The sequence below is a fragment of the Paracoccidioides lutzii genome, assembly GCF_000150705.2.
Source record: "Paracoccidioides lutzii Pb01 unplaced genomic scaffold supercont2.19, whole genome shotgun sequence".
NCBI lineage: Eukaryota > Fungi > Ascomycota > Eurotiomycetes > Onygenales > Ajellomycetaceae > Paracoccidioides > Paracoccidioides lutzii.
Window position 1 is genome coordinate 654,082 of NW_015440965.1, and position 17,936 is coordinate 672,017.

Here is a 17,936-nt window from a genome sequence, read left to right on the forward strand (position 1 = left end):
ACCTGCTTTCCACCATAATTGTTCTCGTATTGTGCAAACTCTGCAATCAATCAAGTTTGCCACTCTGTCACAAGTAGAATCACAAGGCTCTAGCGCGGAATAAATTCTAGAATGTTCAAGAAGACCTCTGGTTACCTACTCATCCCAGCGCAGAGAAAAACAGCAGAGTGCATGGACCTCCCAAGGTTAACAAAATAGCTTTCTCGAGATTCTGGATGATCCTTCCTGTCTTGTATCAACACCATGCCAGTAAATAGAAAACGCCTGTTCGTATAACATCGCAAATTCCGTTAAAGGTAACCAAAGCAAATGATAAAAGAAAAAATACAACAAATGGACAACGTAAACAGTTTTCAGAAAAGATATCATGAGTCTACATTCAAGAAAGAACCACTTAACTGAAATGGAAATGCAAACAATGGTATTTAAACCCTGCCATATTCTCGCGCAGTTCAGCTGGTACAATCTTTTCTCGTGAACTTGCCTTTTTCCGTTATTACATTATGCCATGATCTCATCGTCATCGTCAACGTCAATAAAGACGAGGCGCGTCCCATTGGCAATAACTTGCCAGATCTAGGAAAAAAGAATCGTCAATACAATGGGAAACTGAACCCAATGGGGCGGCAAGCAAGCAAGGACAATATAACCTACATAAAGCTCCGTGTATTCTTCAATGGTCTGCATCAGTTGGTCCTCGGTAAAGCCCTTTGCCAGAACGCGTTCTCTTACTCTTCGCATGCTCAGCTCTCCTTCATTTCCGTCTTCGACAGCGGCAGCACCGCTCTCTCGCATACTCCGGATAAGATTGTAGATTTTGCTTATCGGGGAGTGATCACCACCTCCATGGGCATCATGATACAAGCTCGCCTTGCTCACTGCCGTTAGACGCAAGGCCTCGTCCACGTCTTCTGTAACTACTTCGTTGCTGAAGCGTAGGCGGGCCAGAGCCTGCGACAGGCGGAGTATCCCCAACAATGTACGCGGAGAAGTATGTGAAAATTGCCTCTTGCTGGCTTCGTCGCGTTTTTGGTCCTGTCTTAAACGTACATAGGATCCAACCATGTAGTCAGAGACACGTTTGGGGATATTTGGGCGGTAGGTTCGGGCTTTCGCAACGTATTGTCGGACCTCGTGGGGGGTGAAAACAACATTATTGTCGTCAGTTTCGGGATGCTTGTTATGCATATGAACATAAGCGACATGCTTTGCAAGCTCTTCGTCAGCATCGCGAGATGGGGTGTCCAGCATTAGGAAGAGAACATCAAATCTAGACAAAAGGGCAGCTGGGAGGTTAATATTCTCAACTGGTGATATGCGGGGATTATATCGGCCATAGAGTGGATTGGCCGCGGCGAGAATTGAGGTACGAGCATTGAGAGTGGTAGATATGCCGGCCTTTGAAATGGATATTGTCTGCTGCTCCATGACTTCATGAATTGCAGTTCTATCCCCATCATCCATTTTATCAAATTCGTCAATACAGCAGATGCCATTATCTGCTAAGACCAAGGCACCTCCCTCAAGCACCATCTCATCCGTAACGGGATCTCGCATCACTGCTGCTGTGAGACCAACGCCACTGCTTCCCCGACCAGTGGTGTAAACACCGCGAGGAGCAACTTTAGTAATATATTTGAGCAACTGAGATTTTGCAACACCAGGATCACCCATTAAACATATGTTAATGTCACCACGAATGCGCATTCCATCACCCATTTCCTTCGTGACTCCTCCAATTAACAACAAAAGGAGAGCTTTTTTCACATCTAGGTGGCCATAGATTTCAGGGGCAATGGATCGAGAAAGGTACTCATACATATTTCCCCAGTTTTGATGTTGGGTTATCTTACGGAGTGTTCGGGCATCCATTACAAGATTCTCATACGCCTTTTTATGGTGGGTTATATGCTGCGCCTCGAGATAAGTATCTGTTAGGAGGCCGGCTTTGATGGCCATGAAGCCAGTATAGGGTATTGGGAGAAAAATTCCAGAAATATCAACCACATCACCAGGATTTACCTGTCGCACCAAGCTTCCATTGCAGTGGACGGTTAGAGAACGAGGAATATGGCCAACGGGTACCTGATCCGCCATCTCTTGGATTTTAACCTCCTGAAATGGTATGAACTTGGAGGCTCTAGTAGATAGGAACAGCTGTCCCCTCGTGTTATTCTGCCTACATTCGGCAGAAGGACACTCTAAAAGGGGTGCAAATTGTTTTGTGACCACAGGTTGAAATACTTCTGATCCGCAGTGATCACAGGAGTAGGCATTGATTTTGACCGCAGGTTTCACATCCGAGACTCTGATTGTAATTCCACGAACTGTAATGAGATGACCAAGGTGTTCTCCACGAACATTCCGTACTGCTATTGCTTTGCTTCGATCAGTGCTTGAACAAGAAGCTGTTAATGGCTTAAAATTCAAGGTGTAGCGACGGGTAAGTTCGGGAGGAAACATTGAGGATGGCATGCCAGTTTCAGCTTCAGGATCAGCTTCAACCGCCATGCTCATAGTTTCGTTTCTTCGTTCGCGTTGGGACATGATTATGTCGAGAACATCATCTTTAAATCTGTTGGCAGAAAGGAAATTAGGCACAAAACCGCATTGCAATTAATGAATGAGCACGGGAAATAAGGAACTCACGAGAGTTCCCTTGTCTCTTTAGGCATAATTTCATCGACTGCATCAGAGAATACATCGATGTACCGTTTCGCATTGGTTTGGATGTTGTCGAGGATATTTGACTCCGGCCCATCTGGCAAGGATTTAACATACTACCACCAAATGAATCAGCGAAGAATGCTGGCATGTCGTCAAATGTTCTCTCTAACTTACAGAGTCCAGATCATCCAATTCTATGACAATATTGGTTCGTATTCGGTTCGAGACATCTTGCAGCATCTTCATATACTTCAACTTTGGTTCCTTCGATCGATCATTTCTTGCGCGCTGGCCATCTGCATCTGTATCATCCATAAAATCGTACTCGTCGTTGATATCATCGCCGTCGAGACGAAGGCCTTCGATTGCCTCAGTGGCAGCATTTTCTGATGTTGATGAGAAGCTCTTAAAGGTCCGAAGAAAGTTTTTGAAGATCTCCTGTTGCACCGCGTATTTGACGGGCGCGCGATACTGGAGCAGCGCCATGGCACAGCTTCCAAGAGAGGAAGGTAGTGATTAGACTTAGGCAGTGGGAATCTGAGAGAATGATATAATATCTAAATTGTAAGAGGGAGTGACCATGTGAAAGGAGAAGTATAGTAGTGTGTAGCGAACTGCTGCACTTATAAGTTAAGAAGTTGAACCTTGTTTCAGAGCTGTCTTCGACGCGTTTTCGGCGCGACACGTCAAAAGACATCGAGTCCTAATATGGACTAGTGTATACCGGAGCGGATTATATTTAGGCCCGCATCTCGGCCTGGGCTTTTCTTGCCGACAATGACCCGAAGTTTGACCCGGGAGCTTCCAGCATCTACAAAATCTACAACATCAACATTTCGAGCAGTTGTTTAGTAAGGTAGATTGCATATTTCTTATAGCTTCATTTGCTAGAGGCTCTTTTCTTCATTTGTTAATGCATTTGCAAGAGGAGACCTCTTTTTCGTAATATCAGCCATGCCTCCGGCTAATGGGAAAACATCAATCACGGCGGAGGTTGCCTTTGTGCCGCTCAAGAATTGTCTTGTTAACTTGCCATCGTCGCTGGTTTCGCTGTTGATGAACGCAAATACGGTACAGTAATCGTCCTGTCAGATTTTAGAAACGCTCGATCTCTAATGCCTGCTTGTTTCTCAGCCTGCCCAAAATGTCATTGTCGAGATTCAGTACCACTCTACCGCCAGCGTGTCAGCTTCCCAATCATGTACATCCCAATCGCAAAAATTCTCCTACGTTGGCTGGACGGGTATGCCAAGTAAGCGCAGGCTCTCACCGGTAGTCAGCAGAGACGGAATTAGCGGTTCAAGAGGCTCTTCAAGAGAGCAGGAGATCCCCATCTTGGATATAGATTCCTCCTTTGGTAGAGTTTTGGGTTTGAGTGACGGTCAACAGGTGATTAGCACCCACAACTCAAAATATTAAGCTCCAATACTGTCAGACTGCTGACTTCGAGTTAGGTCGGGTTGCTATTGCATCTCGACCCCCCAGTGGCACATACTGTTAATATAGAACCCCTAACACCGGCGGATTGGGAGGGTATTTCTTTGATAGCACCTTTCTATTCCGAATCGCATGGCTAACACGATCCCCATAGTTATTGAGCTGCATGCTACATTCCTAGAACTTAATCTCCTGTCTCAAATTCGTGCTCTTCCAAACCCGGCATATAGCATGGCAACATCTGGACAAATACCCCACTCCCATAGCCTCACACTACATCTGTCACCCACCTCAACGGCCAACATCACCATCACCTCACTAACCCCACCGCTGCCTTCCACTTCGCCTTTTGCGAAAATCGCACCAGATGCTGAAGTTATAGTTGCTCCAAAAATGCGTCCAAAATTTGGAAGACCTTCGCGCAGCGAAATTAAGAGCACGGCGAGCACTGGGAGCAAAAGTATCAGTGGTCGTAGCAGTGGCAGTACTGTCCGCCCCAGGAGTAGCCATTCCGATTTGGCGTCGCGCGGAACAGTCTATCTTCGAGGTGTAGATCGGAGAGTGGCTCGGCATTGGTTTGATGAGGGTGCAGACAATCAGAAAAACGAGGGGCTTAGGATATGGGTTGACCATGACATCCTGGCAAAAAGTGAGCTGCGCGGAGCAATATGGTCATGCGTCTCGATAGTTACTCCAGCCGGACTGCTTCCACCTGTCGACCCTCAACAGCAGGTACAGCAAAAGGAGCAAGAGACCTTTGATGCAGGCAAGGCTTCCAAGAAAGTTGTTGCCAGAATTCTCCCATGGGATGAAAGTCCTGATTGCCAACATGTCGCCCTTTCCTCCCAACTCTGTTCCGCCCTAGGATCTGTTGGAATGGTTGGGGGGATTGTTCGTGTTGAGCCAGCGCCCCTTCAAATCCAGTGGTCGTCTGTAAAATCGATCAAAGTCTTTCCTTTCGCTACGGCCTCGCTGAAAAAGAAGAATGGTTTAAAATTCGGTGGTGATTCATCTGCATCCCGCGATGCTCTGGCTGAAAGAATTAAACTATTATATGGCACCCCAGGTTCATCGGGTACTGGAATGCTGTCGGGCCCAATCACAGACGGGATGATTTTGCCCAGCCTTGAAGACCAATTCACATCGTCTGACTTTGAAGGCGCTATTGTTCGCTTCGACCCGCCATTGAACGCGTCTTCGGATGCTGGTGGTAGGCCTGCGTTTGGCTGGCTTCTGGGCTCGGAATGCAGAGCCAACTTACAGATCCAGCCAGAAATACCATTACCGCAGGACAGTGTTCCTTCATTCGCCCCATCTACTGTCCTCATTCCATATGAAGCGCCTATTTTGGTAGGGATAGATACAACTATCGAAAATTGTTTATCGAATCTTACTCGGTCATCATCGATTCTTCTTACTGGCGGTTTAGGGGCAGGAAAGACATCTCTATGTCATTTACTGGCTCACAGTTTACGGGAGGATTACTTATTTAACGTCTCCTATTTTTCTTGCCGGAAGTTGGTCACGGATGAAACACGAATTTCCACCATTAAGGAAATGTTTCATCGCCTTTTCTTGTCTGCAACCTGGGGTGCCAGGAAAGGTGGCAAGTCAATCGTGATTTTGGATGACCTTGATCGACTCTGTCCTGTGGAAACGGAGCTTCAAGTTGGCGGTGAGAATGGAAGGAGTCGCCAGACCAGTGAGATCGTGTGTTCAACAGTACGGGAATTCTGTTCGGCTAGGTCTTCGGTTGTGATACTTGCGACAGCACAAGCGAAAGAATCCCTTAACAACGTTGTTGTTGGAGGTCATGTTGTACGGGAAATTATTAGCTTGAAGGCGCCAAATAAGGATGGAAGAAGAAAAATTTTGGAGAAATTAACTGCTGAGGACGCGGCGGCTGCAACTTTCCAAATTAAAGTCAATGGTCATTCTAGAAGTTGCAGCTCGTCTACGCAAGACACTTGGCTCGACCCATCAAATCCTGGCAGCCGCCCAAGTTCGTCCCGCGAGTCTGATGGTTTTGTTTTAAGCCGAGACTTGGATTTTCTTGACTTAGCTGGAAAGACAGACGGATACATGCCCGGAGATCTCGTCCTTTTAACTGCTCGTGCAAGGAATGAAGTTCTGATCCGTTTGGTTCAAGATACATCATCTGTGTCGGCCACAATTACATTAGGCACTGAAGATTTTGCCCGTGCGCTGAAGGGTTTCACCCCTGTATCTCTCCGCAATGTCACTCTGACATCCTCCTCGACCACCTTTTCGTCAATAGGCGGGCTTCATGAGACAAGAAAAGCACTCCTTGAAACCCTTCAGTATCCCACAACATATGCACCGATATTTGCTCAGTGTCCACTTCGCCTACGTTCTGGCTTGTTGCTTTATGGGTTTCCAGGATGCGGGAAAACACTTCTTGCAAGTGCAGTTGCGGGGGAATGTGGACTCAACTTTATCAGTGTAAAGGGTCCCGAAATTCTCAACAAGTATATCGGAGCAAGTGAGAAAAGCGTGCGCGATTTATTCGAACGAGCTGAGGCTGCGAGGCCCTGTGTCCTTTTCTTCGATGAATTCGACAGTATCGCGCCAAAGCGAGGACATGACTCCACAGGTGTCACTGATAGAGTAGTCAATCAGCTTCTTACCCAGATGGATGGTGCGGAAGGGCTTTCGGGAGTGTACGTTCTGGCAGCTACGTCACGACCAGACCTCATTGACCCCGCTTTGCTCCGACCGGGACGTCTCGATAAATCCCTTCTGTGCGGCATGCCCTCACACTTAGACCGGGTGGATATCATCAAAACTCTGAGCCAGAAACTCAAACTTAGAGAGGAAGTCATGGCGCGAGTTGAGGAAATTGCTGATCGTACAGAGGGATATTCCGGTGCCGACCTGCAGGCAGTTGTATATAACGCCCATCTCGAAGCCATCCACGATGTTTTGGGCGATAGATCTTCCGATCCAAATTCACAGACTGAATCGAAAGCGTTAGCAAACAGCGTCAAACCAGGAGTCAACGGTGCCACCCACTCAGGCCAATCGGCAAGCAGGCCCTTTATCCAATTCCTGTACTCTTCAGATGAGCATGCTACAGCTCTAGCATCTGGGTACCGACCAACTGACAGCTCCGCTGCCTCTCTGATCCCGTCTGCGATTGTGGCAGCAAAACTCGACGCGATTAAACAAGCCCGCAGACGTCAACGCCAGATCGCACGTGAAGGATTAGATTCGCTAACTGACGCTTCTACGAGCCGTGCCAGTAGCGTGGACGATGCTGATAAAAGTGCTGTTGATGACATCCATATAGGCTGGACCCACATCGAGCGATCCATTGCTACTACTCGTTGTTCCATCAGTGACGTGGAGCGGAAGCGCCTCGAAGTCATCTATAGGGAATTCATTGTGGGGAGGAACGGGGAGATGCCTACTGGGGAGGGCGGACGGGAGATTGGAGTAAGAACAAGCTTAATGTGAAATACATTTTGGTTGGGTCTTTTGTACATTCCTATTAGTTATTATTCCCAATATATCTCCCTCCTCTTGCATTTACGCTTGTGTTTATATCATTCTGTCATTTATGATGTATGCTTGGATATTTCTTTTGTTTATATCAGAATTGGAATAGACCTATTTTAACAGAGCTTACACTCAAAAATGCATGTTCCTTCCACATATAAGAAAATATTCTCACTAAAATGCCACAGTTTTCACTACCTGCAAAAAATGTCTGGACGAAATTTTCCGAAATTAGATAACTTAGCTTAGACGAGAGCGCCGGTCATTGTTGAGGTTGCTTGAATATAGATCGTATATAGGGTCCCCAAAATTAATATAAGGAGATGACAGAAAACAAGCCATCAAGCCACGTGGGTGCACTCATAATTTTGTGGGACGTCTAAAGTGGTTGTATTTGGTAGCTATCTCAGGGATGCTATATACTACTGTGCGGTGTGCTAGTCCATAATAGGAAGCCTAGGCTCCAACACCTCCCCTCAGACTAGCTACTGTACAGACTAGCTACTGTCCTGCTCAAATAAATCATATTCATCTTCTCTGTCAATCTATCTTGTCTGTCACTTGCAGGGCGAGGTGATCAGTCATCATACAGGCTGAGGCGATCAGTCGTCATACAGGCCAAGGTGATTGGTAAACAACAATTGCCTAGGCAAACAACCCCACAATTACCCCATGTATGAATAATATATAAACATGGCAATCACCTGGCAATGGCATTAGAGAAAAAGGGCTATATAAACAGAGCCTTCCCTGAACCCATCTTTTAGAAATCATCTTAGTATTTGCTCAGATAGCTTATCTAGTTGGCAATTGAACACCAGTTTACCTACATCTAACTGAAGCTATGATATAATACTAATATCATCTACTTTTCTTACTCTTTTAAACCAGGTTTTTAGATGAAAAATCTTTGAGAATTCTTATTTACTTTTGTTGTAAAACCTCTAAGAAAACTGCTAAGATGTCAGAAGTAGTTAGAGAATCTGACAATCTATGAAAATCAAATTGACATATAATAACTCTGACTGAGAAGAATATAAGATCAATAAATCTCATATTCAAGAAACAATTTCTTGAGGTAATTGAAGAAGACTATGAGCAGATATATCAAGAAATTGCTGATCATATGAATGAGACAAAAGGCATTTTAGAAAGAATCAAAGTAGAATGAGATGAGCAGAGAAAGCAAGTAAGTGAACTTGATCAGCAATTGAACAGTCTAGTAGAGAAACAAAATACTTTATAGCAAACAGTGAACTATTTAGTCTTTCAAATCAGATTGATGAATAATCAACAGATATGATGATCAGCTAAACTTGATAACTCTAAGCATCTCATCAATGGAAAAGAACTGATATTCAAAAACTGGCTCTTCTGAATGAAATGCAAGCTAGCTGTCAATACTGACCACTTTTCAACTGAAAAAAAACTATATTGTCTATATTGAAAACTGAACTAATGATGAAGCTACCATATACTTAGTCTTAAGAATGAAGAAAGATCATTCTAATAAGTTTGAAACAGCTGAGAAAATGTTCAAGTATCTACAAAAAATATATGAGAATGTTAATAAGCTCGAGAATGTAAAGACAAAATACCAATGCCTAATAATAAGAAATGAAGATGACTACTACATATTTATAATTAAATTCTTGCACCTGGCTAGTAAAGCTCAGATTCATAAGAAAGATTATAAAGCAGACTTTCTTTATAAAATTTTTTTTAACTTTCAACTTATAATTATAATAGTTTATATCAATTGCAGTATCTTTCAAAAGATTCAAGATATTTATACTCAGGCTACTCATTATCTTAAGAATATATCAGATTATCACAATTAAAGACTGCTCAGATGTGAAGAAACTTCAATCATTTAAAATAATAATAAGAAAAGATTCACATTTTAAAATTGTGAATCAACTTCAATCATACCAGCACAGACAACTGAGAATAGATTGAAGAATGAGAATTGAAAGAAAAATGTGAAATGCTTCAATTGTCAAAGCAAAGATTATATAGCTTGAAACTGCTCATGCAAACAAGAGACAAAACTGAAAAAAATAAATACTAAGACTACTATCATCAAGTTAGAAAAAGATTAAATCTGAAAAAAACCTTCTTCTTAGATGAGATAGCTGTACTAGAAACTTTAAATGTGAATTAATTAATGAGTGAGAATTCTTTTACTATACATATTAAAGTAGCTTTTAATGAATATACTATTTCTATAAGAGTATTAGTGAATTTTTAAGCAAACTGCTATATCTTTATTGATAAAAGCTTTGCACATAAGTGTACTAAAGCCTTAAAGGCAAACTCTAAGAAGCTGATAAAAAATCACTAAATTATAAAATTTAATAGATGAAGAGAAACCTCGATCACAGAAATTATCTTCTAGTATCTATGAATAGATGACTGAAAATTTCTCAATACACTGATACTAATAATAGATCTGAGATATACTAATATAATTCTGAGATAGTTCTAACTAATAAAGCAGAAAATATGACTAGATATAAAAAATCATTATCTAGTTTGATCAAATATATAAATAATTGAAATAGTAAAGAATGATATTCACTAAAGATATGATTTTTCATCATCGTAAAAGAAACAAGAAGTTAAAGATCTTTATTTCAAGTCTCTGTGAGATAGATAGAATTATTGAGAAAAAGAAGATCATTATTAATACAGAACTAAAAAATAAATAAATAATTAATAAATAGCTGCCAGGAGACTATAAGAAATATTATGATATTTTTTCAAAAACAGCCTCTGATTAATTATCATCTCTCTGAAAGAAAGAAGACTATAAGATTAAGATTAAGAAAAGAGCTAATCTGAATAAAGCTATTGATCGTGCATTATTATACAGAATGAGCTTGAAAGAACTTGAGACTATTAAGTAGTATCTTGAAATTAATCTAGAGAAAGGCTTTATCTCATCTATGACTTCTTCATTTGCTTCTTTAATTCTTATAGCTTATACTGCAGGCAAGCTGAGGTTTTGCATGAACTATTACCAGCTTAACACAATCTCAAAGAATAATTAATACTCAATTCCGCTAGTTGATAAGCTTATGAAGTAATTAAATAGAGCTAAGTTCTTTATCAAATTAGACATTTATCAATACTTTTATTGAATATATATACACTCTGAGACTAAAGATCTAACTTTTTTTAAAATATATTATAAGATCTATAAGTATAAGGTTATACTTTTTGATCTAAATAATAGCTCAGTGATTTTTTAATGCTTTGTGAATACTATCTTCTTTGACTATTTGAATCAGTTTATGACTGTCTTTGTAGATAATCTACTTTTCTACAGTAAAATTTTGAAAGAATACAAGAAGCATGTCAAAAAGATGTTAACTAAATTATTAGAAGCTGAACTATAGTCAAGCATCTTAAAATATAAGTTTTATATTCAACAGATAAAGCACTTGAGTTTTATTATCACTGATCAAGGAATCAAAGTGAATTTAAAAAAGATTGCAGTGATATCAAGATGAGCAGTATCTAGTATAGTTAAAAAAGTTCAATTCATTTTGAGATTCTACAACTTTTATAGATATTTTATCAAGGATTACGGTCAGATTATGAAATTACTATTTAAACTCACTCAAAAGAATCAATCTTTTAAGTGAAATGAGATCTACCAGTGTACTTTTGATCAAATGAAGAGAGTCTTGTCTGAAGCCTCTGTGCTCTATCATTATAACTCAAATCAAGAGACTCAGGTGAAGACTGATATCTCAAATAATACTATAGCTGATATTTTATCTTAGTTATATGAGAATACAGTGGCATTCAATTGTCTTCTATTGTACTTCAATAAGTAGAGCAGAGAGAAACTACGAAATTCATAATAAAAAGATGCTAGTAATTATTAAAGCACTGATAGAATGATATACTGAGCTGAAAAGCCTTCAGAGAACAGAGAGATTCAAGATCTTGACTGATCATAGAACTATTGAGTACTTCATAACAACTAAGAATCTCAATGCTAGGCAAGTATGATGGACAGAGTTTCTCTTATGATTTTACTTTCTAATACAGTATTAGCTGAGGGTTAAAATACACTAGCAGACATACTGAGTCAGTTGAAGGTTTAGAAAAATAGCACAAGTACTCAAATATAACTATTTTTCAAGTTGAAGAGATTGAATTCAAAGATTATCAAGAAATCTAATAAGGTCAAGACACTAAATGCGGATATACACATTCTTGATAAAGTCAAGATAAGAAACAAAGAAGCAGAATCACTGAGATCAGAATGTAAGAAAGCTCAATAGAGAGAATAGTACTGAGAGCTGATAGATGAACTTTTATATTTTGAAGAGTATTTAATGATATTAATTGAGGAAGATTCTACTCTCTGAATATATCTTCTAAAAGATATTCATAAGCAGTCATCTATAATACATCTTAGGAAAAAAAAGCTATACTTGTTAGTGAAGGCAAGTTACTACTAAATTAACTGAATCAAAGATATTGATCAGTATGTAAACAATTGTCTAGTGTGTCAAAGAATGAAGATCTATTAAAATAAAACTTCAGAACTGCTGAAGTCACTATTAATCTTCAGCAGTGCCTGACAGTATATTTCAATAAACTTTATAAATAACTCTATAATAAAAAAAGAATATAATGCAATATTGATAATTATCTATTAACTAAGCAAGAAGTTTATATTTATTTCTATCATAAGAAAGGCAGATGTTAAAAAGCTAGTAAGACTATTTTTGAAATACTACTATGAATATTATAAAGTATCAGATTCAATTGTATCAGATTATAAGTTATAATTTATCTCAAACTTCTGAAGTGAGTTCATTAGATAATTAGAAGTTAAGCTGAAGCTTTCATTAGCTTGTTACATGCAAATAGATAGTCAGATTGAGATTATGAATTAATATCTAATAATCAAGCTCTGTTTATATATAACTTACTATCAAAACAACTGAAATAAGTGACTATCAATGATAAACCACATAACTGAAGCTCTGATAAATAAATCAATTGAGATAACAATCTTTCTAACAGTTTATGAATATGAATCTCAAATGTTTTTTGATTGAAAGTTATTATCTAATACTTTTTTTAAGAAGCAGTTCTCTCAGTCTTTTAATCATTCTGATAAGTTGCTGATCAACTTCTCATCAGATTCATTCTCAGCTCTCACTAAACTTCACTTCTTCTCAAGCTGTTTATTAATTTCATATAGACTGATTATGAAGATTGTTAAGTTTATAATTTTTATATAATTATGAAAGGAAGCAGTTTTAATAAAGTTTATATTCATTATTTGTTATACTGTCTTCTCTCAAATCAGTTTCTACCTTGTTTTAGATGTTATGACTAAGCTAATTTCTTTCAATCTACAGAGTCAAGTTTTATACTTCTGTTTAATCTTCTTGTTCAGTTTGATCTTTCTTCATTTGATATTTGCCTGATGCTCAGACTTAAAGTTAGAGTACTTTAGTATTGACTGAGATACTATCTTCAATACTGACTTTATAATCTATTCAGAAATAGACTATTTACTCAATTAAATCAAATATTGATTTTTTATATCGAGTTATATATTCTGTGCTGTTAATCTCTTTTATTTCAAAATAACAGAATACTGATTCAGATCTATTATCAGTAAAAAAATATTCTAAAATCTCTGATTATTCACTCAGAGGTTTAAAGTCAATATATAGTCTATTATATCATTAGAGATATTATTATATCTCTTTATATAGTATTTGAATAAGAGTTCTTGAAACTTTCTATTGAAAAATATTATCAGTTCTATAATATATCAGATATCAATAAAATTTATATTATTCACTTCAATATTAACAAAAGAACTTGTAGAAGTAACAATTTCATTATAGACTAACTTGATCAGTATATCAAAACTTTTTCTCTCAATCAAGTCCTTCATATCAAATCTCTTATAGACTATTGAATTATCTGAGATAAAGTCTTTTCTTAAACTTATTCTTTTCTTAAATTTATTGAAAACTTAGAAATATTATTCACTTTGAGCTTAATTATCATCTATTGAGATCTTTATTTCATAAAATAGTTTCTTGTAATATGATCTTTCTTCTTGCAGTAGTAGCACTGAATGTCTAAATGAGTACTCACAGTTTTTTTTATGATTGAGAATTTTGTAGAAGAAATATCAAAGAGAGTTTGATTATTGAGAGTCTATTAGATGTTTTGCTTGAGAGTATTAAATTTATTTCTTCATAAGCTATTTATCTTTTTAATAATATTAATTATCTGAAGGATATGAGTTATCTGTGTACAAATCTTTTGAAACTCAGTGTATATATTGATGATCATATTAACTACTGCTATTATTCTCTGAAGATCAAAAAACAGTTTATTATTAAAGTTTATTTAATAATTTCTTTTGATAATCTTGATCTTATCTATCAAATATAAGAATTTTATGATAAATTTATGATAATTATTCTCATTATATATAATCAGCTTGTAATACTTGCTTTTAATATTTTATAACTTGTTAGTATTTTCATATATTAATTTGAAATGCTCAAATATCTTTTCTGCAAACTAATATTACTCAGAATGATTCTCTTCTATACAGAGTGCTATATGATATACTGTGTTCTCATTCACCTAGTTCTCAATATATATAATTTTTATGTGTTTTATAGAGTAGTAATTTATATTTTTTTGAAACTTGTTTCTTATACAAAAGAGTTAGTGCTCAAACTTTGATTTTTTATTATTAGTAAGATGTTTTGAGTCATCAATCTTGATAGATCTCTTTATATTCTCTGAGAGAGTTATATCTTGACTTGTTGCTTGATTGCTGACTATTATTTAAACTAAAATATGACTAAACTCATCATATTCTGCAATAAGCTTATTAATTTAACTCTGCTTAATAATTATCTGAGCTGCAGTATTATTCTATTTTATCTGCTGATATGTGACTATATCTCTCAGTATCTTCTCATCATCAAAAATACTATCAAAGATTATTGCTAACTCATTGTAGATATAATTTTTATCTGAATAAATTATCTCTCTGAATTTCTCAATTGAGATATATAATTGATTGATAAGTTTTGTTAGAATATATTATCAGTTTTTTTAATTTTTTTTAAAAAATTAAGAGTCTGCAGTGACCATTTGATGTCAGATTAAACTGTTATCTTCAATAGTTAATCTGATATATTATCAGACTCTCAACTAATAGATTCTAATTCAACTAAGACACTTAAGTTTTCTGCTAAAACCTGAGTAAAAAAATAAAAGAAAATTTTAATATTATATTAAAGAGTGAATATAAGCTACATAAGAAGAAAACTCTCTTTGTTGCTAACTGCTATATAACAAAATACTAAGATTGATAAGAAAAAAAAATATCAGAATTTATTCAGATTATAAATAGCTTATATGATCATGTGACTAAATCATAGCTGATCTGCTAGATTATATGTGAGATATGATTATATAATGAAGATATATTTAACCCTAGCATTGAGTCTAACAGATGCTGATTTAATAAAAGAAAAGTTAAAAATTTATATAATACTGTAAATAAATAATAAAGATATCATCAATCTGATAAAATAAAGTTATTGATAAAGAGATTCTATTATATAAAGATTTATTATCATATACTTCATAATTTTATTGAGAAGAAAAAATTAAAACTTTTATATATAAATTTTACAGTAAATAAAGCAAATAAATTTATAAAGTTTTTGTAAAAGTCAACTTATATTAAATTCATGAAGAAAATAGAATTGATAGAGATCTGATTTCATTGATGAGAATAATTAATTTTTTTATACTGTTTTATAGTCTTAAAGGAAAATATAATAATATTACAGATTAGAGAAGTAATTGCATATTTTCTTTGCAAAGTTACAGTATAAATGTGTAAAAGAGCTTTTTCTAATAAGGAAACTAGCATCTGATTCCTGTATTTAATTTTTATTGTGGATTTGGGGGATTGAGCAGCTAGGGGATAAATGACAGAGCTCAGGCTCACCATAGAATCAAGAGAGTGTTAGTGAATGCCCCAGCTACCTGTGTCACATGCACCTACATATATAATAGTGTAGCTAGCTCGCTTAGAGCCCCACAGAACAACAAGGTTGATATTAGTCCTCTTAGAGGAATTATGAGAGTCTGAACATAGCAGGCATAAGATAGTAGTATTCATAATGACTAGCTAATCTATATATGATGACTATCTTGACTATTAATAGAAGAAGAAGAGAAAAATAGCGAGAAAAAAATGAAATATATATTCATGTGTGCGGGCGTACGCGAGCTTATTCACATATGGCCGTAGCGGCGGTCTGCAAGGATCTGAGGCATACGAGCGATATGATGATCATGACACATGTTCAGTGATAGATTAGCCTGTAGCGAGGGTAGCAAGCGCTCTCAAGCTTGTGAAGAGAGCAAAGCATGCTTGTATGGAGAGATATAAAATAAAAATATTTATACTGTAATTTATCTGTTAAACTATCTCTGATTCCGCGTTTTTCGCAATCATTCATCTCATAACAAATAACAAAAATGAGTAACAATAACTGGACTAAGGTCGAGTTTAGGTTTGCGAAGCGCTTGTGTGCCCAATGGATTCCTATGGCCAGAGCTCCGCAGTACAATTGTGCTTTTACTTGCTCTTTGGCCGGTGGTGCTGGGGGAAATCTCCATTTCTGTCCTCCTTCGCGGTCTGCGGTTGCTAAAGAAGGAGCTGTTGCTGTTGCTGTTGCTGTTGTTGCGCAACAACTTCTCTAGCATAGAATTCAACAAGCATTGTACCGTATGCATCTAACTTTTCGACTGGAACAGCGAGTCGGAAATCATTTAGAAGGAGGAATTGGAGTTCGAGGTGGTTAAGTTCCAGCAGAGGAAGGCCACCAACCTGGGTACATTAGTGCACAGCTGGGTAGGAAAATGGATGAAAGATGAGGTCCTACCTTGGCGTATCTGGAATTAGTGTAGAAAACATCTGAGAAAAACTTGCTTGCACAGGTCACACCTGCAATGACGAGGCGGTGGATGTTGAAACTATCGACAACGAAGTAATGAGAGAGGCTGAAATGAACGTCGTTACGTGGACCAGGGGTGGTGTTTAAAGACTGTGGGATGGAGTTGGGACATATAGTGGAAGGAGGGGAAGGGGAGGGAGGATCATGGTCTCGGGCTTGCATGTGAACAGAGGACGGAGGGGTAACGATAGATCCACGGGTGGAAGGGCGATTTGAAGTAACTGCAGACGGAATAGATGGTGACGGGGAGGAAAGAGGGAGACTGGCTGTATATTGATCTGATCTTTGCTGCAGGCTCTGTACAAAGCCCTTGTTCACCATTTCAGTCATGCGATCGAAGTAGACGAGGAGGCTGAGGAAAACTTCGTAGGTTGTTGGACAATACTTGTGTATGCGACTCAAGTAATTGAGAATGGTAATGCTGGGGATATTTTTCCCATGGAAGGCCAGGACGCTGGTGGTTTGAGGACTGATACCAGCGGCGCCATCATTGGGCAGGATGTTGCGGTGCACATGCTCGTGCTGTTGGTCATTGGTGGTGGTGATCTTGGTTAAAAGACCAGCAACCATCTCGATGATGTCTGTGACAGGCATGGAGCTAATCTCGTACTGACGGGGAACATCTTGATAGAAGCGACTAGCACCGCCTTGGGCTTGTGCTTGGAGGCGTCTAGAGGAAGCGAGAACTTCCTCGTTGGCAAAGCTGCGGATATGAGAAAGGTTGTGGACTTGGATGCGACTGGGGGAAGTTGCTTCGTAACAGCCTAGAGAGTGTGAAGAGCGGTAAGTGGGCTGTAATCGAGGGGAGTATTGAGATGACTGAGATGAATTTGAAGACGGGTGATTGCTGTTATTGCTGTCAAGGCCAGAGGGGCCACTGAATAAGGGAAAGCCGGCCTGATCGAAGCCGTGGTTTTGCTGGTGAGGGTGCTGTCGGTAGGAAGGCCGATAGCGATCGGGGAGACGGTGAGAGTCAGGAAGCGATGTCATCGATGCAGGTGTATTGGTAGGCCGTGATGGCTAGGCAGCTGAATGGGCATTCTGTGAATGGAGAGAAAATGAAGGATTCACAGTGGTGGTAAAAGGGGAGGAGTAGAGGCAAGGAACGACCGGGTGAAAAACCTGGTGTGTATAGTTATTTAGCGGGAAGAAGTAGAAGTTGAAGAAGAAGAAGTGGAGATAGTGAAGGTCAAGGTAGTGAAATCCAGCAGAGGGAGGAGATTGATGAGAATGTAATGCGAAGGTTGAAATTGAGATTTAGATTAC

General features: G+C 38.3%; 3 protein-coding genes across 3 annotated transcripts; 1 reads left to right on the forward strand and 2 right to left on the reverse strand.

Annotated features, from left to right (window-relative positions):
* Nucleotides 1-501: 501 nt before the first annotated feature.
* Nucleotides 502-3,153, reverse strand: PAAG_06722 (DNA replication licensing factor mcm7; the record flags this gene model as incomplete). The annotated part of the gene is made up of 4 exons (XM_002791506.1): nucleotides 502-576; nucleotides 655-2,575; nucleotides 2,650-2,780; nucleotides 2,842-3,153. 4 exons carry the CDS (start codon nucleotides 3,151-3,153, stop codon nucleotides 502-504), a joined length of 2,439 nt encoding a protein of 812 aa, XP_002791552.1.
* A 468-nt stretch (nucleotides 3,154-3,621) lies between these two features.
* Nucleotides 3,622-7,581, forward strand: PAAG_06723 (peroxisome biosynthesis protein PAS1; the record flags this gene model as incomplete). The annotated part of the gene is made up of 4 exons (XM_015845982.1): nucleotides 3,622-3,738; nucleotides 3,802-4,056; nucleotides 4,122-4,200; nucleotides 4,259-7,581. The coding sequence occupies 4 exons, from the start codon at nucleotides 3,622-3,624 to the stop codon at nucleotides 7,579-7,581; spliced, it is 3,774 nt and encodes a 1,257-aa protein (XP_015700208.1).
* Nucleotides 7,582-16,360: 8,779 nt separating this feature from the next.
* Nucleotides 16,361-17,660, reverse strand: PAAG_06724 (hypothetical protein; the record flags this gene model as incomplete). Its single annotated transcript, XM_015845983.1, has 2 exons — nucleotides 16,361-16,543; nucleotides 16,599-17,660. 2 exons carry the CDS (start codon nucleotides 17,658-17,660, stop codon nucleotides 16,361-16,363), a joined length of 1,245 nt encoding a protein of 414 aa, XP_015700209.1.
* Between the last annotated feature and the right edge of the window lie 276 nt (nucleotides 17,661-17,936).